Here is a 22,900-nt window from a genome sequence, read left to right on the forward strand (position 1 = left end):
CAACAAGACATCCATGTTTACAACAGCAGGGATGACTTGGGAGGGCTACAGTGAGATGGTGCGTGGCAGAGAACAGAGAGAGGGTCTCCGCTTGTGTACAACGGGCAGATAAAAAGATAGCACTGCCATGGCTACGGCAGGCAGATGCAGTAATCAGCATTACGCACGTGTGCTCAGTGTGGAGCGCTGGTGACATCATGGATGATGTCGTTTAACCTATTAATGAAGACCTGAGGCCGACTCCAAAAATTTATTCTAAATCCTAACAGCTTTTTGAAAAACGTATGTTGCTATATCAGTGGTTCTCAAAATGTTTAATGCTAAGAACCCCCAAAATTATATGTATTTGGCCGCGGACCCCCACCTCAAAACATGAGGTTTTCTAATTTGAGTTAGAGATGTTCGCTTTAAAAATATAAAACAAATAAAACAAAGATTTCCATAAATTGTCATGATTTTTTTTTAAATAGCAGATCTACAAGCTCATAGAGCATGAGGTGATGCACTATGAGAGTGTATATCTGCTATTTTTGAATAGCCAAAGTATAAAATAATGGTTAAAGTGGTTAAAATCAAAAATGACACAGATGCTTTAATTTAATCCCAAACCCACAATACAGGTTGCTTTCTTTTAATCCATTGGATTAAAAGAAAGCAACCTGTATTGTAGGCTTGGGCAGTATCAAGGCATTACGGTATACCAGGGTGTTCAGAAATCCCAAAGGTATGATTTTCAATACCATCAAAAAATTTAAATGAATCTTAAACCGATGCTATTGACAGCCATAGACAAATTACTTGGCGGTAGAAAATAAATAATTAGCTGGTCATTTCTGCCATACACTTCTATTAATCAATTAAAAAATGACTAGATATGGAATCATGAAAATATTGCCATATATAACTTGATCTTGAGATGACTTCTATCAACAACAAAAGCAGTTTATTAGCAACACGTGTTCATTCAACTGCCAGCCTACCAACACCACCCACACCATCACCTTCCTTTCAGCCCACTGATATGCCGCTATCGCCCCGGCAACATGTCATTGAATCCTCTAGCCAGGTATGTTGAATCTATGGAAGAATGTAGGGCTGGGTAATTCACTGAAAATAATATCAAAAACAATTTAGAAACAATAACCAACTTATAACCGCATAATCGAGAAGCAAGGTTTTTATACCTTGCTTCTCTTACAGTATATACAGCATCAACGAATTGACATGAAAACATTCTAATAGATCTTTTATAGTCTGACTAACCTGTATTATACTTTGTTGTACAATGGTGACGTACAAAAACATTGAAAATAGCCAATCTACAAGCTTGTGGCTCTGCTATTTCCGCTCTCTCTTTTTTTAATAATCATTCATTAATCGTAATCGAGGCGAAAGGTTTGAAATAATCGTGATATTGATTTGAAGTCATATTACCAAGGTCTATTCATTATTCTGTGGGCCATGAACCCAGCGAGACTAAGTGCATAATTAATTGGACACAACGTTATGCATGTTATAATAACTTCTATCAGCAGCAGCAAACAGCCCGTTGTTGTTCTGGTGTTCAAGGGAGTAAAGGTGCACTGCACTCAGCTTAACAACTGTCAAAGCTAAATGGGAGCACAAGTCAGCCCATCCAAACAAGCACACAGGCTCACACATAAAGGTACATGCAGAGAGACACAAATACACACACCTGTGCATGACTGCATGTGATTATAAGATGGTGAAACCACCATCTGACAAGTCTACTATGCAACCGGGAAATGATTGAGTGCTAACCCAGTGACATGTACCAAGATTTCTAACAAATCCCTTGAAACGGAACAAGGATTGCATGAAAACCGCAATACATAACCCTGGATAAATAAGTATAATTTTTAGGATCATGGCAAATGTGGAAATAGATTACCACACAGCCATATAAAAGTTATCCTTTTAGGGTATTAAGCACTAATCCTGACAACATCTCGGAAAAAAAGATGGACAACATTTTGATTTGGACTCCACTGGCCCACATAACAGGAATGAAACTGATATTTTTATCTTGTGTCAAATTGTCAATGCAGCATGCACAAGCACAACACATTAACCAAATCAATACTATTGACCAGTGAGAAAAATCCTGAATAGAATTGTGACTGTGACGAATGCCCATGCTTGGGCTCTTTTAGTTGAAGCACAATGTAACATCCAAAAATAAGTAAACCTCACAACCCATTCACAAAACGCTATGCATTTACAAGGACATGAATACAGATTAAATGGTAAAATCATCATTGACCCTTGCAGGTCCATTTGGTTACATTTGCACACTCTCAGGGGTAAATGAACATTGAGGATTTTACTGTGTAGATACAGTATCAATGTGCAGTACTTCAACGTGTACTGTGAATGACTCTTTAATGGCTCATGTTTTTACTCTGTTGCCTCTGCTGCAGCAGCATTGCTCTATGGAGCAATGGAAAGTGCTACAAGCAATGGAAAATAGTGTCTAATACACATCATATGGAAAAAAGGGTCAGAGTCGTCAGACTATATTATTCTCTCATCTATCGGGGAGGGGGGGGGGTCTGTAACACAACCAAAAGAAAGACATGCTGACAACGCTGACAAAGAGCAGGGCATAAGGAAGGAAGGAAGCACAAACAAAGAGAGTTTTACTTGTATCTGGAGAACCCATGGTGGACACGATGACTGGAGGTCCAGTACGTCGGGTAAGCTTCTGGTTAACGGCCAGCGCATTCTGGCCTTGATAGGTGGCTCCCAGGTGTCCCAGGGAGAGGTCTGACATGGGTCCCCCGGCTTTACGCATCATCTGTGGACTGGGGTGAGGGCTGTGCATGGGCGACAGGGGAGGCAGGTTTCTGTCCCTCTTCATCAGCTCCATGGGGACTGTGTAATTGGTCGAGTAGGCCCTGGGCGCCTGCTGCGGTGGCTGCACTAAAGCTGGCATGGACACAGGCATCTGCTGAGGCATCCCTGACATAGCATGCATGGATCCCGGCATGGCGGGCATCGATCCGGTCATGTGCTGCGGCATCATCTGCATCCCTGGCATGAGGGCTTGTTGAGAGTAAGCGGACATGGGTCGTGGCTGAACCGGCACCATGGCTCCTGCATAGGTGGTGCGAGGCGCAGCGCCAGGGTAACCCCCGGCGGCTTCCAGAAGGTGCTGAGATGGTGCACTGTTGGGTCTCCTCCCCATGACCTCTCCCATTCTTGGGGAGATTGTCTGCATGGCCCCGGGGGTCAGTGGGGTCATCAGGTGGGGGTCCATAGCCAAAGTCTGTGGAGGGTTGTGTTGGTGCTGCGGCTGGTGGTAGACATCCGAGCGGTGGCTGAAGCTACTGGAACGGCTCCTCATGGGCGTATGTGGCTGGGTGAGAGCAGGTGGAGCCTCCAGGGGCCGCTTGCAGCTCTGGGCGAGGCGCAACAGCACGCGAGCCTGACCGAGGTTGGCGGCCACTGTGCGAATGTCGTTCTCCTCCATTACAGCCAGCATGCTGGTGGAGTCAAAGCCCTGCTGGATGACCGAGCCGATCGTACTCTCTGACAAGCCCTCATTTCGCAAAAGGGCCAGGAACTCGGGATCGGCTGTCTTTTTGGGTTCCACAGGTGCAAAGGTCTGAGGCATAGTGGGAGGAGGTGCGGGTAAGGGGGCCGGGAGTGGAGTGGTTGGGGGAGGCAGAATCTGTGCCGGAGGTGCATGGATTGGAACAGGGGTGTGGGATGGGGTTGGTGCAGGCATCTGGACTGAGGTGGACGGAGGAGGAAGTGAAGCCGCCACAGGAAGGGTCGACTCATAGACAGGCATAGTGGAGGGAGGGGGTAAGACCTGCTGTAGTTGATGCTGCTGCAATTGTTGCTGCTGCAGTTGCTGATGCTGTAACTGCTGCTGCTGGTGAACCTGCTGCTGCTGCAACTGTTGCTGCTGCAACTGTTGTTGCTGTATTTGCTGTTGTTGTAAATTCTGTTGCTGCTGAATTTGCTGCTGTTGTAATTGTTGCTGCTGTATTTGCTGATGCTGTTGCAAGTGCTGCTGATGTTGGATGGTGTAAGTCGAAGCCATCTCTTGCCTCACACCTTGGCTAGCAGGGTCCACTACCAGACAGGTAGCAGCCTGCTGGTGTGGATCCAGAGGACGCCCATTGACATCAGTGTAGACTGGCTGACCAGTCATAGGTGGAGGTTCACTGGCATACCGGGGAGACATGTGCTCCACGCCATAGAGAGCTGGAGACGGGCACCGGCTGCGTGGGCCATCTGGCATCATCTTGGTAGCAGTGGCGGCGACTGCAGCTGGGTTCTCCCTGTAAGCCCGGTTGATCTCATGAGCATTTGGTGGTGGGGGAGGAGCAGGGAGAGGGGATGAGGGGGCTTGGGGCGCCGCTCTCCCTCCCTGCACCTGTTCCCACACGCCTCGCCCCCCAGGGCTCATCCCGAAATGGGAATCTGACCTTCTGAGTGGATGGTGGTGAGGTGATGGTGCCGGTGGAGGGTGGTGCTCTGCACGGTAAAAGCCGTCCGGCGGGCGGGGAGCCATGTTCGCATCGGGCAGATAGAAGTCCTGGTGCGGGATGGATCCTCGGTGAGCCATCGCTGGACGCTCGTAGTGGTTGAGGTCTGGCACAGAGCCCTTTCTGGCCACCGGCGGGTCGTGTCGCTCGGCAGCGTACCCTTGTCTGTACACAGAGTCCTGGTGAGAATACTGATCGCGTTTCAAATCCTGGTCGGGAGGACGCACCCCGGATGGAGGCTCATACCAGCCTCCTCCCTCCCCGTATGACACACAAGAGTTCCTCCTGCCTGCTACCCTGGCTTGCTGCTCATAGACGCTATCAGCCCTGTCCCACTGGCCCTCATTCCCACCCAGCGTGTCCCAACTGTGGGAGCGAGCAAGACTCAGCTGCTTGCTGGTGACGAGCATTGGAGAGGGAAGAAAAAGGAAGAAGCCGGCGTTTACACAGAAAAAGAAAAAAAAACGGCTTATATTGCACTCGTGGAGGGTGTTTTCTTTCAAGTCTTCGGCTACAGTAACAGTAACATCAAAAAGGTGGAATGGTGGGAGGGAGGAGGGGGAAAAAAAGATGTAGCAGGGTGTATTGTTTCACCTGTCTCCTGAGCTCTAGTGTGTATCAGGTGACTCCCCCTTGGCCGGCGATCCTTGAATAATTAATCTCTGGTCATACTGGCTCGCAGTGTGCAAAGGAAAGAGGACACCATACACAAACACACCACACACCACACACACACACACACACACACCCACACACACCAAAGGTAGCCCAACTACTCCATGGAAGAACAGGATGTTTGATTTAGTTGACCACAGACAGTTCACCCATAGAAAAAGTGCAGGAGGAAAGAAGCGGATAGGTTGGGTTAGGGGCTGGGGGTTGGACTGGGAAGGGGCTTGTAGTAATCCAGCAGAGGGTTTATCTCTCCCTTCTCTGGGACATTTCACTCCCTTTGCCAATTGCTACAGTATGAGGGATTACCGGCTAAATAAAGCCTGTTTAATTCCGCTACCCACCGTGACGTCACGTGGACCAGATAAGAATCGTCGACAAAAGACAACGATGCAAAAGTATCAGTGACAGACAGACCTACGGCCCACGGTCACGCTTCCAGAGGAGACACTCACCTGAGGCTGATTGTGGTGTAATGTCGTCAGCACACCTGTGCGCCACACCCAGTCATTTGGCTGAGCAGACTTTTGTCAGTGGAGGGCCATCGAGAGGCACAGCAAACTAAGCAGAGTCGCCCATTGGAATGAATGCAGTACTTAGTCTCATGCGCTGTCAGTGAACATCAAATCCACTCTGATTGGACGCTAATCCACCCCAGACCCTGTGCAAACAGCAAAACCAACGCACAAATACTACGAGATTCATTCGAACATGTCCTCTATGCCCCTGTCGCGTACACTTTCTCTCCATCTCTCTATTCTAGATAAACCCGTCAACAGTTAGGGCATTCACAGAATAGTCGAATATTCGAATATCAAACCGACTATTCGACTATCAAACCACTATTCGACTATTCAAAAAAAAAAAAAAAAAAAGCATTTTTTTTTTTTTTTTTTTTTTGTGGCTTTTCTAGAGCAGACATGCAGCTGTGAGCTCTGGTGTGAAGTCAACTCGCATTCCTTGAGTCGAGTCATCAATGCAATTGAAAAAAAAAAATAATAATAATAATTCTTTTACATTTTTTAATTTTTTAATTTTTTATAATCAAATCGAATAATCGAATATTCGAATACTTTTGGGTCGAATAATTCGAATACCATAAATCACTATTCGTTAATGCCCTACTAACTGATAGCTGACACTAAAACATGGATCACATGTGAGGTTCTGTCATCCATAAGCATAACGGAAACATGCAATTGTATTTCCAAATACAATTGCTATTTCAAGTAGAAAACGAAAATACAAAATAGAAAATTAGAAATTGAGTGATTAACCCACACTCCTAACTGTTGTAAGAAGATGTAGGGGAGACAAGTAGGTCATGGACGTAAATCGAAGTGAACCCACCCCCACAAAAAAAGAAAAACATGAATGATTTATTTTGTGTTACCTGGCTTACATACCGTTCTCTCACTACCTACTGCCACAAACATGACCGTCTCTTTCTCTAACTCTGATCCCCTTCACTCAGACAGGCTCCCTAATCTGGATTTGAACCTTAGAAGAGAAAATCAAAGACAAAGTGAGTGGGGGTTGGGGGACACATCATAACATGAGTAAGGTTCACATCAGTAAGGTTCTATGAATATAAACACTCCATGGACTGAGCCACTGCTGTGACTCATTTCCCTATCCCCATGACACATGACATGATTGTCCACTTGAGTGTCCATAGCCAGTAAATAATATCCAATAAACATTCATTTCTCTACATACTGTAGCTGTCCAAGCAGAATTGCTATTAATTGTTATTAATTCGGCCGATTAGAAGCTATATTCTTGTCAATCATGATCACTCGGTTCCGTCCGAATCAGAATCTGTTACTATCTAAATATTAAGTAAAGTAATTTGAAGTCAGAAAAAAAGAATGGATTTCATATACTGTACTCTAGAAAATGTAAATAAAAATATAAAAACAATATTAACTAATACCACACACACACACACACACACACACACACACACACACACACACACACACACACACACACACACACACACACACACACACACACACACACACACACACACACACACACACACACACACACACACACACACACACACACACACACACACACTTAAGTAGTAATGTTATTGTAACATAACAGAAGTTAGACACTATGCCCATGATACAAATTCTATGACTATTCCTCAGCCGATGGAAATATACTGTAATACATGACAGACACTCTTCTCTAGGCTGTATAAACCCTGAAGCACATGAAAAGCAGTGCCACACCGTGAGATATTGGCAGTGGTGGGCTGCAGTCATATAAGCCAAGTGCTGCACATCAATAATATATCAGTGCCAATATTTCACAGTACAGCATGACCTTGAGTGTATTATAATGATTATACCACAGTTTCATCAATAATATTTGATGATTAGAAAGCAACTAAAGGTGAAAACTACAGGTGGTTGCAGCAGTTTCTAGTTTGAAGTTAAGGTAAATAAGGTGGATGCGTTTGGAGTGCTGTTATCAGGCTATGTTATATTAGCACTCATTAGAATGTCTCTTAGCCAGTTACAATGCGAGGTCAGAACTGACTGTGGCGTAGGCTACACCATTGGTTCTCAAAGTGGGGTCCGGGGACCCCAAGGGGTCCTTGGGGTGATCACTTCGTGCCGCGCTGCGAGCTTGTACATCTGCTATTTTGGATGTTTTATTTTTTAAAACATACATCTTCTCTTCTGGGTCTCTGGCACAACACCTTTTCAGATGGGGGTCCGCAGCCAAATACGTATCAATTTGGGGGTCCTTGACACAAAAAAAGTTTACACTATAAAGCCAGAGTTCTATTCAACCTATGGTTGTGAGGATTTAACAAACTACTGCCCGTCTCTCTCTACATAGCTGACACCTGATGCCCATCCTATGCATTTCATGTTTACTAATGCATGACAACAGATGTTAAATGTGGGAGCGTCCATCAGCGTCTCACAATGGCTCAAATGAGGCGAGGGGTTAGATATATCAATTATTATTGGTTGTATTTAAACTTTTTAGCTGTGCCCATGTTCAGATTATATTGAAGCTTTGGTCAAAACTGATTGTGTGTGATGCTTAAAAGGTAAGGTAAGTGATATTTTTGGTCAAAACAACTATAGTGTTTGTTCAATAACAGAGGTCCCCCCCATCTCTCCAGCTCTTTAATAAACAGAAAATACATATTCTCTCTCCTGATAGGATCAAATTGGTATCCCGACCAGAAAATTCATTTTCTGTTTGTTAAAGAGCTGGAGAGACAGGGAGACCCCTGTTACTGAACAAACACTCTATAGCAATGATTACGATCAGAATATATAGTTATTTAACACTTATTTTAACAAAGGAATATCACTTACCCTACCTTTAAGCATATTTGTGTAATTAGAGAGATCAAAGAAGTAACATTTTGGAAGTTTCCCAGCATGCCTCGGGGCACACCCAATTTCTGTTATTTTCTTATTGTCATTTATGTTACTATTCGTTACTGGGAATGCGTTCTGGGGATTAACGTGCTATCGTTTTAATGTTGTTCCAGTTGTGTTATTATGAGTGTTTTGCTAACACTGCAAGTGAAATGGTTAAGTAACAGCTGGGCCAAGCTCCAAAAGTGGTATGTGGTATGCCACTTTACAAAAACATTATGACTAAGGTGACTGACTATGTGGAACGCTCCAGAGAATTGTCCCTATGCTAACTATATAGCAGAAGAGCTGGCTCTGGTTAGCAGAGCTGCTAGCCAGAAGCAGGTAGCTGCTATGTATATCTATAACGTCACAAAAACACATTTGCATAATTGTCCGAAGATGTCTGCCCTTATTTGAGTTATAAACTTGTGCCTATGTCTTATCATATAATTATGATAAAAAAAATACATTTATACATGATACATATAGGGGGTATTTGAGATATACATATGCGTCATCACTTTTGCCAGGTAAATTTGCTGGTGCTCTGACTTTAATGACAGGAAGCACCCCCCTCCCTTTCCCTCAGAAGTGAGATGAGCCTGTGCCAAGCTAATCCAGGCCATAAATTGGCATTGAGTTGGGTTGGTGTTCTGCTTTATACATGAAAGAATGTTCAGATTGAAATCCATTGTCATGCCTTCAGTCATTACAATACACACCTAGCAATTACATTTAAAAAAATTGCTCTCATCTTTTTTCCAGCACATGCATAACACATACACGCACACAGTCAATGGAGAGAAGACTATATTTTAACTACACCTGGGAGTTCTCCTCCCTCGTCTTCATCCCAACCTCTCCCGTTAGCTTCCTCTATGTGGACTCTCAGGGGAGTTGGGCTCACAGTGCGCTAGAGCTCACACCACCACAGAGGCTCCCTCAAACACAGAGATGTGTACTCAGAGTTTGCAGATCTAACCATAATACAGAGGTAAATCACGAGTTCCGAAGTCTAAAACACAACACTGTTTGACTTTCAAATTCTAATTCCCCTCTGTTTGCCATTTGTCAGCCTATGCACACACAGCCACATTCACAGTAACAGACGTATTTAGGAATTAAGCTGGGGATTTTAAAACAAATAAGACAATGGCCTGGTAAAAAGCTAATATTGAATAAGATACCACAAGGTTAACAATGCATCCTGACACAGATAGGCTAACTGAAACCGAGTCAAAGATACAACAATGTGGGACAGAATTCTTTGAGCTGATAATAGATAGTAGAGTACTGTACATGCATTTCCTGCACGAGACCCATTCCACAGGAGGTCATTACTATGTTATAATGCAGTGGCGATCATCTGGCTTTGAACTGAATATTGCACGCACTATTAAGTCAGAACACAAAATACCACATATTACATCAATATTCCTTTATTAAACAATTTCCCACAAACTTGTCAGAATATCTTGTGAACCAGCGAGGATCCTAAGCTATGTATTAAGAAACCACCACTATAATACTGTATTTTTTTTTAATTATAATTTCTTCACCTCTTTCTATTCTGTGTTTTCATAATATCAGATCTGCTGCTAATCTGTTCTGTTTTGAATGCTAATAGTAGCTCATTAGTAGCTCAATAGTTCAATAAGACCAGCACTTCTCCCTGTCAGTCAGCCATTCACTTATCAGCATCCATGTAAAGAATGCAGCTAATGGGGCTTTGAGATACAACGCGTCAAGCTCTGAAACCCATTAATTCCAATGGCTGTGGCTGTGTCGAACAAAGCACATGTGCAGCGGTCAATGTTCAGCCAGGATGAACTTAGACCACGGCACGCTGTGATGGATATTGAAAACTCGATACCACCACCAGATGGATACTACAGCCGACCGTCTCCTTGGGCTTTGAGATCTAAACTCTACGCTCTCCCAAGAAATGGGATCCAAAGTCACGGCACTCACATACTGCATATAGCTAACATAACCTTTTACTGAATACTCGTTTTTCAATGTTGTAAACAATTAAGGCGAAATCACCCCTTCTTCCGCGTTGGAAAATGTGATGGGCGAGGCCTATTTGGGGGCCACTGTGACACGTTTTGCGTCAGAGAAGTGACGCGTTTTGCGTCACAGAGGTGCGCACCCATTGGGTCGAGCCCCATTGGTCGATACCGTTTTCGCTCGTTCATGTGCAGTGGCCCCAGCCGTTCTAAGCTGCAGTTCCTGTACCATGAATGGTCAGCATTGTCCAATGCGCTTCAATGCAACCACTGGGTTCTGGGGGCTTGTATATACCCTGTATATATATATGACCTCAGAGACCTCTATATGTGGGCATAAAAGGGACACAGGTAGACAGACAGATACAGAGATCTCCATATATGGGCAAAAAAAAGGGATACAGACAGACAGGTACAACAGGTACTCTGACAAAGCCCCCGACACTATATGACTTAGACATAATTATTGGTGAGACAGCGGTGCGACGTAGGTGTGAGGGCCACTACACGGCCTGAACTCTAGATGTGAGGGCCACGTAGCAGCCCAAACTCAATCACTATTTTTGTATGTTACTTGGTTCAATATGCTACTCTTGGCGTGTTTTTTAATACTGTATGTGTGTTGCTGACAAAAGTAATTACCCTCCGGGATCGTATGCAGGGACAGAGTGAGAGACCTCCGCTGGAATCAGATTCAGTTATTCATCTACACGGATACACAGTCACTGAAACGGACTGCCTCTTTCATTCAGTACACAAGATCATAGCTTTGAAATAAAGGGAGTTCCACCGCACATGAATTAGCTAACAGCATGTCCAGTGCATCACAGAAGCAAGCACTGGAGCATCTTGGACAGTTAAATGCCTTTTTATTTACAAGCCAGGTGCTAAATAACAGTGACTAACGTTTCGATGCCAAGTGCATCTTCATCGATCAGAGTCATGATCGTAGCTTTGTTACTCGTCATTTCATTGGCAGGGATACATTGCCCATAACTGACTGAGGGGGGATATAAGACAAACGAGACTGACGTCCTCAAGGAGCTCAATAGCTAATAATGGCTAGCATTTCAGTCCAATGAGGAAAGAGGTACCAGGTCTTCAGCCTGTCTAAATTTTGCAACTGACTGAGAGTTCAACTGACCCAAACGAATGGATATGACCCAGCACTAGTCAGTCTGCATGTGTTTGCGTGTGCATATTTGAATGCATTGTTATGGTTAACATGCCATGAGAGTGTTTGGAATTCAAGCTCCATCTGTTTGTCTCTCCCACACACACACACAACCATTATACAGTAGATACCCTACGTATTCTGCTGAGCCTTTTGACCCTGGTCCACTTGTCTTCTGGCATGCAACAGGGACAGCAGCAGATATGGTGCTTTGCTAATGTCCTTTTTCCCCCAGACATGCAAAGCACCACCGAAGCCATAGCCTTGTTCTGACATGCATACATGAATAAATGACACGCTAACTACTGAGGAACACCATGCCGCAACAGAAATAAAAACAACCGCCTCCCGTAGTCCAGCGCGCCTAATACTCAAGGCCTGATTTGAATGTTAAACACATATTGACTTATGCATGAGCTCGGGGCAGCAGGCACTAACTGGAAACGGAATTACAATGCCTGTCCGCTGTGCAGAATATGGCTGTCAGATGCATTGTAATGCACACTACACACAGACATAATGTACATGGTGGGCTGTTATGTGATTCCAATGAGATTATTCTTCTCTGAACGGATCTCTACAGGGACTGGATGCACTAGACAAAGGAGGATGAGGGTGTTGAAGCAGTTAGTCATCTAAATAACAATCACATGGCATGTTTTTGGAATTTCAAAGAACAAATAACGCACATCCTCCGCTCCTTGGAGCCAAACTGTAAGAACAGAAATCATAAGAACAAAGTGTGGCTCGCTTGGAATTTAACATGAAAAGGGCTGCAATTTATTTTTTACCCCCATACAGCTATCATACAAAAATAGTTCCTCTATTGAAGTGCCTTTTGTCTGTGACACTGTCAGAAAAATATAACCTTGAAACCCAGTTCTGGGTGCCAACCCACTGATTGAGAAACACCACTCAGGAACCAATGGAAACTATTTCCTCAGAGTCAACCCTGTCAATTTTCAGCGATGCTTCAAAACCACAGCCCATCTCTTTCCATTAGATCCCATCACCCCAGCGCCGACCCACCCGTCTGGAGTCAGGCCACAGGTCATTATAATGCTCTGTTGTTGGAGCGGAAGATTTCACTTTGAAATTCCCTTTTTTTTTTTACCCGTCCAGGAAATAATTTCCAAGATTCATCCACCGCCGCAGCTAAAGCAGCACTCCCACGCCAGCGTAGAAAAAAGAAATCGAATGCAGACAGGACAGGAGCTGCCTGTACTGTATGTTTTGAAAAGGAAAGGGGAAATTATGCATTATTTGTGTTAAAAAGGCACACAAATAATGAGCACATTTCTAAGGACACAGAAGCACACACACTTGCACGCCAGTTTGACACTCTGTGACTCATTACGGACACTCCGTTAGTGCAGGATGGAATTGTACGGAGGGAGGCATCACTCCTGTTATTTACCTTCTCCTTTCTACATGAAAACACTTCATCCATACCCATTTCCTATCAAACCTTTCCCCTCCTCAACCCTACTCCTCCATACGCCCCACCCAGCCTCTCCGAGAAGCCCATAAAGGGGCCGTGGGTTTTGGCGAGGGGCCTGGAACACACCCAGGGGGGCCGCAAGATCCAGAGACCGCTCTGATGACTTCATACCACAACTGGATGCCAGAGGTTGGGGTGGGCTGCTGTGGAAAGGTTAGGGAGGGCTGGGCTAAGAAAGGAGGGAAGTGGAGATGGTGGAGGGATCATGGGATTGGGAGATTGGGTCTGCGTTGCGACGCCCAGGATATGAGGTTCCTCTCCGCCAGAGAGTATGACATCAGAAAACCCTCACGGTTCCCCCCCTGCTAACCTACAGTATACAGCCCCCCTGAGCAGTTATGTGCAGGCTAGATGCAAGCATATCCAGCTAAAGTGCATTTACAGGCATGATGAACGAGATACACTCTAAGGATGGCTTTGTCAGAGGATGAAAAGATTAAGTAGCAAAACACACCATGTTGATGAACACTTGATGAACGGGAAACAATCTTTTTTTAAACTTCATACGCCAAGAATCCTCTCTACAAATTTATAGTGTTTGCGTCTCAGCAGCACAGATTTACACCATAATCAACACAGGAACAGGCAGTCCAAGCGACCTGGTTCACAATGCAGCAACAACCACTCACCTCCCATCTCTGCCCAGATCACTCAGTTAGCTCTGGCTAAATGACGGTGGCACCAGCTTCTGGCACTGCCCAAGTCAGTGCATGCTGGGCACACAGATGGAGCAGACAGAAGGAGAAGAGGGGAGAGAGATGAGAGGAAAGAGATAGAGAGAAAGTGGAAGAGAGGGCAGGATATGGAAAGAAGGAGCGAGAGTGATCGAGAGAGAAAGAAAGAAAGAGAGAGACGCTGATGCTTGCCACACTCTCCTTATTGCAGTTGCCTACTCTCTGGCTCTTTATCACACATTACAGAAGGTCTGCTTGTGCCTTGTATTTTGTCTCTCCAGCTATACCGTCAGGTCAGCTATCAAACACACAGTGGACTAGATGCTTTCTCTAGTCTAAATATGTTACATGTGGGGTTACTAGAGGAATGCATGTATCCATGTGTTCAGACCTTTTGTCAGCAATGAAGACTAGTTTACTTTTTCAAAGGACATCCATTCAACCAGAATAGAATCCTTGTGGTTTTGTGGCTTTTAAGTAGGACCGCAACAGTTATTCAAACAATTCAATTTAATCCTTATTTATGTTATTTTATTTTTTCTACATTTATTTTAATAAAAGATAATCAATTTTGGGATGATTTTTGTTTTTTGTTTTTCTTTCAAAACATCGTTGAAATAGTGAAAATGGCCATTCTACAAGCGCACAACGTGTCGTGTTGCGAGCTTGCGGATCGGCTAGACCGTTGTACAACAAACTAAACAATAGGGCTTAAGTGGTTAATCAGACTAATCAATTTAGTAGATTATAAAATAAATAAAAAATAATCACATCGATTTAATTATATAAAAAATTTAAACAAAATATCCATTTTGATTAATCGAAAAAGTAATCGATATAATAATCGTTAAGAAATAAAAATGGATAGTTGCAGCCCTACTTGTCTACCCTTTTAAAAATCCAACCTGACAATGAAGAACAGCTAATCATATTACAGTATGCCCAATGACATGTGAAAAAATCTATACTCCAGGGCCATGACCGCTGTGACTGCGCTGAGCAAGGCACACTTCAAAATGGCGGTCGTTTAGAGTTCAATTCAGACCACACAGGCACAGCTTAGTTAAGCACCCATCACAATTCGAAATGAGATATTGGATTGACATAGTTATTCTCAGTTGAATGGAGACTGGGAAAAAATCTCCCTCTCTCTCTCTCACACACAAAATACTGTGCAGAAACATGTATTGTCTTCATATCTCTCTGACCTTGTGTTTTGTGCCAATTCTTGCACACAAAAGTAACATCATATTTGATTTCCCATTTCACGCTCGGGTCCCGACACTTTGCAAAGGGACAACAGCAGTGGGTGGCTTCTTCTGGTGGAAAGAAATTCTCGCCCCTCGTACTGAAAAAAACACCCCATTCTCTGCAGTTGAAGAGGTTCAGCATTGCTATGAAGACGACATGACTCAGTGCCCTCAGATTATTTCACTTCCTCAAAACGAATCACCTACTGTTGGTTTTGTTTTGTATAGTTCAAGCAGCAAATACTGTAGTAGAGACTAACTTCACCAGAAAAGTCCCCCATTATCTTTGCCAGAGAGGCTCATCTGCCTTTGAGCAGAATGTCCATTAGAAAAAGTTTAAAATGTGGTGGGATTGTTCAGTCCAGAATATGTGATTTTATAAAGCTAACTGTACATTGTTCATTGGCCCCTAACCCATTATAAGAACTGAGGCCGATTCTACAAATGCCTTATAAACCAGTACTTCTTTCAAGATAAAAAAAAAAAATAGCAGATATACAAGCTCACAGTGCGTCACTTCGTGTCGCGCTGCAAGCTTGTACATCTGCTATTTTTGAACAGCCAACGCAAAAAAATCTAAAATTACATAGATGTTTTCCCGGTTTTAATGGGCTAAAGGGCATATAACCTCTCTCTCTCTCTCTGCATAAAAACAATAGATGGAAAAGCCTTTCTCAGTCTGGAGGGGTTAGTGGTTTGGAGAGGTTAGGATGCCACATGTGGCTCTTATTTCCAGTGTAGAGGATGCGAGGGGAGACGATGTGACACGATCGCTGCTCCGTTTACACACACACGGACGCACACACACACAAAGGCTCTAGCGAAATAAGAAAAAAAAATTAGTAAAAGATGGAAAATAAAATCTTTTTCATCCACTCACTCTTTTGCTCTCCCTCTCGCGCACGGACACACACAGACACACAGTCAAAGGCACTAATCAATTCCAGCGCTGCGAAAAGTACTTCACTTCATTATAAACTCCCTGCTTCGTCTCTGCGGCAAAATATGGAAACATCAAACCCCTCATACAGCCCCCAACCATCTCTGGAACTCTCTCACCATCCATCCATCTCTCTTGTCCTGCCAGCCTTCCTTGTCTCCTGCCTTCCCTACTGTGCTCGCAAGCTCTTTGTCTTAGACATCGTACATCGCCATCAAAGCAATAGCTTGGACTCTCAGCACAGATTTAGGCTCTCTTTCACACAAGCACACACACAAATAGCACACACACACACACACACACACACACACACACACACACACACACACACACACACACACACACACACACACACACACACACACACACACACACACACACACACACACACACACACACACACACACACACACACACACACACACACACACACACACACACACTCAACAGTATGGAACATCTCCCACTGGCTTTTCATTGTAGTTGCAGCAGGGGTCTAGACAGCTTAAGTGCTGCCTTGTGTTGGGTGACACCTCGTGACAATGGGCCGAGTCACTCCTAACGCTAAAAGCTCATGTGTGCAATGAGAATAATCAACTTCTGCACTTTTGTGTGCGTGTACGTGTCTGTAAAGAGGGAGCATATAATGGGCTGGAAGTCATGGTGTGCTTGTGTGTAAGAGGATGAGAGTGTGAGCCACCAGCGGCAACTCTTGGTGAGCCTTCAACAACTGCGAGCAGCCACTGGGAATTATTTGTGTGATTTAAGCCATCCCGTGTGTGTGTGTGTGTGTGTGTGTGTGTGTGTGTGTGTGTGTGTGTGTGTGTGTGTGTGTGTGTGTGTGTGTGTGTGTGTGTGTGTGTGTGTGTGTGTGTGTGTGTGTGTGTGTGTGTGTGTCTGTGTGTGTCTGTGTGAGTGTGTGTGGCCTGAGCGAGTGATCGTCGTAAGCTGAATGTTAAGTGTTATGATTCTTGGTGTGTGCTGTGTGGTGCACTACCACTGATTTAACACGTTGTGTGACCCTGGGAGTCATCATCAGGATTTACTGCAATACAACCTATTTACAGTATGTTTGATCCAGAGAAAGGGCGCTATAAATGTGCCGGATTGACACAGGTAGGTGTTCGTGCATAGACACACACACAGATTCACCACACTCATGAACACAGCCCCACAGGCACACATATTATAGCTTAACCACTTAAACTAAGAATTTTCCAAAATGATCAAAAATAGCAGATATACAAGCGCTACCTTTTGACACAGATGCTTTCCTGGTTTTAATGGGTTAAGCACCCATCACAATTCACAACGATGTATGAAACAGATATTGGATTCAAAGTTATTCTCAGTTGAATGGAGACTGGGAACTTAACTAGCACTTATACCCTCTTGTTATATATATAGTCAACTTGACCTGAATTGGCTCTGGACTTGGTCCACTCTTTTTTCACCAAATCACTTCACCGAAAATAACCGACCTAGATCTAATATAACTCTGAGAGTACAAACGTGTGTACAATCTCAGAGTTAAATGAACACTCAGGATATTACAGTGTAAATCCGATAAGAGGGGAACGTAGAAGAGCATATGTGAGAGAGGACGGCGTCAGGGCGTCTTTCTTACCTTCGCAGATCCTATCCAGTCGCTGGCGCTTGACTTTGTGCTTGTCGGGCAGAGCCATCGTGGCCACAGACTGACAGGTTCCTCTCCTCTCCTCTCCCTTTGAAGTCACCAGTCCAGATGAAAAGGGCCCTACAGGGCTGGCTTTAGTAGTGTTTCACACCTAGGAAATTAAAAAGGACACAGGGTATTGTTGTAAATTATTCCTAAATTACACACATTAGATATCAACATGTCTTGTGTCTTTTACTCTTATGACTGCAGTTTTGGTGTTTTCTTGTTTTTGTTGGGTGGATTTCAAGTTTGACACTGATTCTTGTGTGTTTAGGTCTGACGACAAGGGAGAGATAGAAAAATGAGACCTTTGTTAGTCCCAAAGGGGGTTATAGTTAGACGATGGGTATCTTGCTCAGGGACACTTGGACACAGGCTCCAGGCCTGGGAAGTAAACCGGGGACCTTCTGTTTCCCAGACGCCCTCTCTGAATTGATATAGCTGAATGGATGTTACAACACCTGTTCAAATCTCACTGTCATTTCCGAAATGAGTGGTGACCACAAATGTTGTTAGACGCTCTTTATCATCGTTCACCTTCAGAGAACATAGAAAAATGTTTCTCTGTGCAAAAAGACCATGAGAGGTTACTCTGGAATGGTTGATTCTCAGCTCTGCTAGTGTCCTATTGCGTTCATCTGGGATCCCATGTCTAGTAAATTGCATGGTTAGAATGAAAACCAGCAGCACACTGGGTCCCCTGGGGAACGGAGTTGAGAGCCACGCACCGCTCTAGAATTCCCTTGTGGAACCACAAAAGAGTGCACAGGCCTTGCAGAGAGAGCGGCCTCCACTAGAGGGAGCCTCATCTCAGAGATAATAGAGCACATTCAATTCCTCTGGGACTTGTAAATGGAATCTTGAAATCTCCCAAGAAGACAAACAGAGTTAATGAGAGGCTGCAGCATTGTTTTGTCTTTGCTGTTGCTGGTGATGGTCCCACCGGAGACAGCAATGCATTTTGGGGAGAGGCTGACAACAACAGAGAGACGAGGCAGGCAGACGTGTAGCGTACAGACAGCGCACGCACGCAAGCACACATGCACACTCACAAACCTAGGCATAGGCATGTAAATAAACACGCGCAGACGCACCAGATGACATGCAGTAAACAGACAAATATGCAGACATGTGCTGTGGCCACACAGAAACGACACAAGCATGTGTGTGTGTATACACACACACACACACACACACACACACACCCACACACACCCTAAGGACAGTCAGGAACAGTGAGTTGTATGTGGGTCAGTCAGTCAGCAGAGCAGATGAGGGGGGGGTTGTATCAGCGAAATAAATGCACAAAGGCATGGATAGATGGTAAAGGAAAATGCAAGTAAAGAAATAGCACATGAGAGAATGAAATGCACTGCAATTCTCCTGTGTTCAAAACATTTACATATACATTTCATCACCTGACCACTTCTGTTGCATTGTGTCTTGACAAAGGCAGTGTTATTACTTAACCCCCATCCATCCATCCATCCATCCATCCATCCATCCATCCATCCATCCTCTCAGAGTTTAATTAACATCATGATTTTACAGTGTAGTAGCTCTTCCCTTTTGCATGATTTTCCTTGACCACTTGAATCCCAGCGTCCCTATTCTGGGGGAAACGTGTACCAAAAATAGCCGATCTACAAGATCATGACGCATTGAGAGCTTTTAGAGTAAAAAAAGAACATACCAAGAACAGTTGCAACTCACGTCCGTTTTACTAGTACGTATAGAGGGTTTAAGTGGTTAAGAAAGGATCAGGTGGGGGTTTCCTTTTTTTGGGGGGGGGGGCTTTTCTGCCTTTATTGGATGCTACAGTGGAGAGGCAGGGAACTGAGAATCGGGGAGTGACGTGCAGCAAATCGTCCGCCAGGCTCGGGAACCAGACCTGGCACACGTTGTCAGGCATCAAAGCCTATGTGGTACGCGCCTTAACCACTCGGCTATCGGCGCCCCAGGTGGAGGTTACATTTTACACCATGCTCCATCTAGTGTCTATGCTCAGACAGATATCTATAACCTCCAAGTGTGATCCAGGGAGGACTTCTACTGCCCGGGTTATAAGTGAATGTCGACGACCCGGGGCTGTGCTGTGCCTGGCGTTGAGTCGGAACCACCAATCCGACCAATACGGCCATATATAGAGGTCCGGTTGTCCAGAACTGACAATCTGACCACTATGCCCGCATATGGGACCGACCGACTTCAAACTCGCTGTGCATATCGGCGAGGACCTGAGGGTAGGATGCGCCAATTGGGAAGTTGGGTCGGAATATTGGATCAGAAATGCGACAAAAACTAACTCTTCATGGGGTGAGTAATTGACCGAAACACGACATAACAGCATCGCTGGGTCTGCTTTGTCTGTCCTCCGCTATACGATAGACATTTTCAGCAGAGAGACAGGCCAAGCATGTGGGAGTCAGAGGCGAGGTAATTGAGCAGGAAGGAAAGCAGGAAATAACAGTGAAGGTACAGCTGTGTGTGTGTGTGGCGGGAGGGCGTCCATTCTCTTGACTATGAATAGACTACAGGAGAAAGAAGGTGAAGTGAAACTGGCAGTGCCCAGTGACATTTTAAGTTTGCCATGTGAAAGCATTTCTGATTTCCTATAAAACTTGAACAACAATGACAATCATTAAAAGGTTTTTTTATATATACATTCCAGATTCCGCTCTCAACGCATCGCAGAGATTGTCTATTTTTGCTACAATATAGTACAATATATATATAGTACATAAACAGTATATATATATATGACTGGTATTCTATTTTCCACTCTGTAAGAGTATGTATTGTGTGATCTGTCTATGTATTGTGTATTTATGTTTTGTGATTTTTTTGTATCCTGATGGCTGCTTGGTACAAAATGAATTTCCGCAAGAACAATAAAGAATATGCATCGAAAAATGTCTTCCTTTACATTTTGTTGACAATATAGTCAAAATTTTAAAGAACATCAATGGACCCAATGTCGGGTATATAACTGAGCCAGAGAGACGATAGTTTCATTACATTTCTAATTAGTAGTAGTACAATACTTCATATCAGTTGAATTCATTCCTGGTGCATGACATGATGCACATGATAAAGAGATCCACTCCATTTGGAAGGCTAAAAAACTAATGGGCTCCACTCAGCAGGTACAGTATTAAGTCAACAGCAAGTTTTAGCAGAGCACTTACTAAATGGAGAGCATTGCAAGAAGCACAGTCAACCCTGAGCACTGTCACAAGTGGACTGCTACTTTAAGTGCTGTTACATAACTTAACAGAATTGGAAGGGAATTGGGCTGTGAGATACTTTCAGAGCTACAGCATCGGCAAGGAACAAGTGTGTGTGTGTGTGTGTGTGTGTGTGTGTGTGTGTGTGTGTGTGTGTGTGTGTGTGTGTGTGTGTGTGTGTGTGTGTGTGTGTGTGCGCGCTAGGGGTGTGCCGATACACTAATTTCACGAAACGATACGATACGATATTGGGCTCACAACTTCGAAACGATTTAGATACGATACGCACTTTTTTATTATGAAAATATATGGGGGAGAAAACAAGCAAATGCAAACAAATAATTCTGTTTTTGCATTACTCAGACATGCAAACTTAGGGCAATAGTGTGACACCTGACCCGAAAAAACAACAACATGTTGTCACCCTTTTCACCTCGGGGCTGTTTGCATGCCTGATTATTATTATTGTGTTGAAAAAAAGAAAAGAAATCAAAACGATATTTTTTCCCCCCAAAACGATACATATCGTCACGAAAACGTATCGCGATATATCGCGGGACGATATATCGGCACACCCCTAGCGCGCGTTTTACTACTACGGTTGAAAGTTAGCATTAAGGTTAGGTTCAGTTTTGGCATAGGGCTTTTGAGATAAAGGTTATGTTGGGCCAGCAGGTTAAGTAAAGATGGCATGTTTTAAGAAATTTTTTTTTTGATGTCTCATCAAAGATAGTAAGACGAATGTGTGTGTGTGTGTGTGTGTGTGTGTGTGTGTGTGTGTGTGTGTGTGTGTGTGTGTGTGTGTGTGTGTGTGTGTGTGTGTGTGTGTGTGTGTGTGTGTGTTTAAGATGTGAGTACATAACAAAATAATCTGGCCACACATTGATGCTACGGGCACACAAATCAGTTCCACATGAACACGCTCACTGACACCCACACATGTGTAGGCACACACATACACAGCCTCAGGGATTGTCTAGTTCAACAAACAGAAGCCAAGCAACATGATCCTGTGTGAGCACACAGGAAGAGCTTGCTATGGAAGAGCTGAGATACTGGCTTTCTCTCTCTCTCACACACACACACACACACACACACACACACACCCACCTATCTTTGTGGGTACATGAAAACCATCATCCCTATCCTTCACCCTGAAACAACTAACCCTAACCCTCACCCTAACCTAAAGTGAGTGACACCCACAATATTAGAGGGAGCGACAACAACGATCATCTGGTAGTACCACCCACCTATAGAACAAACATGGGTAAATTATCTTTCTACTGCACTGCCACCAAACTGTGGAATGCCCTGACACCATCCCTTAAAAAATTTGGATCACTGACTTCCTTCAAAACAGGCCTGAAAATCCATCTTTCAGGAGGCCAAAAGGGGAGGTAAACTCAATTTTCCCATAGAAAGGTGATGGCATTCACTGCCTACAGTTTGTTTTTATTTTTTCTACTTTGTACATATAGTGTTTTATATTTGTTGATGATATTGTATTTGTGTTACTTTTATGAATTGAATACATACGACCACAATGGAAACAAGTCCCCAGGACTTTGTTGTGTTATCCTTTTAGCTCAAATGTCTGACTGTACGGTTTACATTTCTGTCTAATAAAGTATGCAATCAATCAAAACCGCTAAATGCCTAATCCTATCCCAAATCTGAGTCTCTTAATAATTGTAATTCTGGTTCTTACTATACTTGTGGGCACACACACACACACACACACACACACACACACACACACACACACACACACACACACACACACACACACACACACACACACACACACACACACACCCCTTTGTAGATGTGTTGTTTGTTCTGCCAGGTTCC

At 44.0% G+C, this 22,900-nt stretch overlaps 1 protein-coding gene across 1 annotated transcript in view; it reads right to left on the minus strand.

The window, feature by feature from the left end:
• LOC308100750 (C-terminal-binding protein 2) overlaps positions 1-22,900 on the minus strand; it is an 85,399-nt gene that overhangs the window by 43,756 nt on the left and 18,743 nt on the right. The window contains exon 2 of the mRNA XM_080449842.1: positions 17,769-17,928. Within this exon, the coding sequence (XP_080305968.1) occupies positions 17,769-17,826 (58 nt within the window). The 5' untranslated portion in view covers positions 17,827-17,928. The remainder of the gene's footprint in view (positions 1-17,768; positions 17,929-22,900) is intronic.

Source organism: Gymnoscopelus braueri, assembly GCF_963280865.1.
Source record: "Gymnoscopelus braueri genome assembly, chromosome: 14".
Classification (NCBI taxonomy): domain Eukaryota; kingdom Metazoa; phylum Chordata; class Actinopteri; order Myctophiformes; family Myctophidae; genus Gymnoscopelus; species Gymnoscopelus braueri.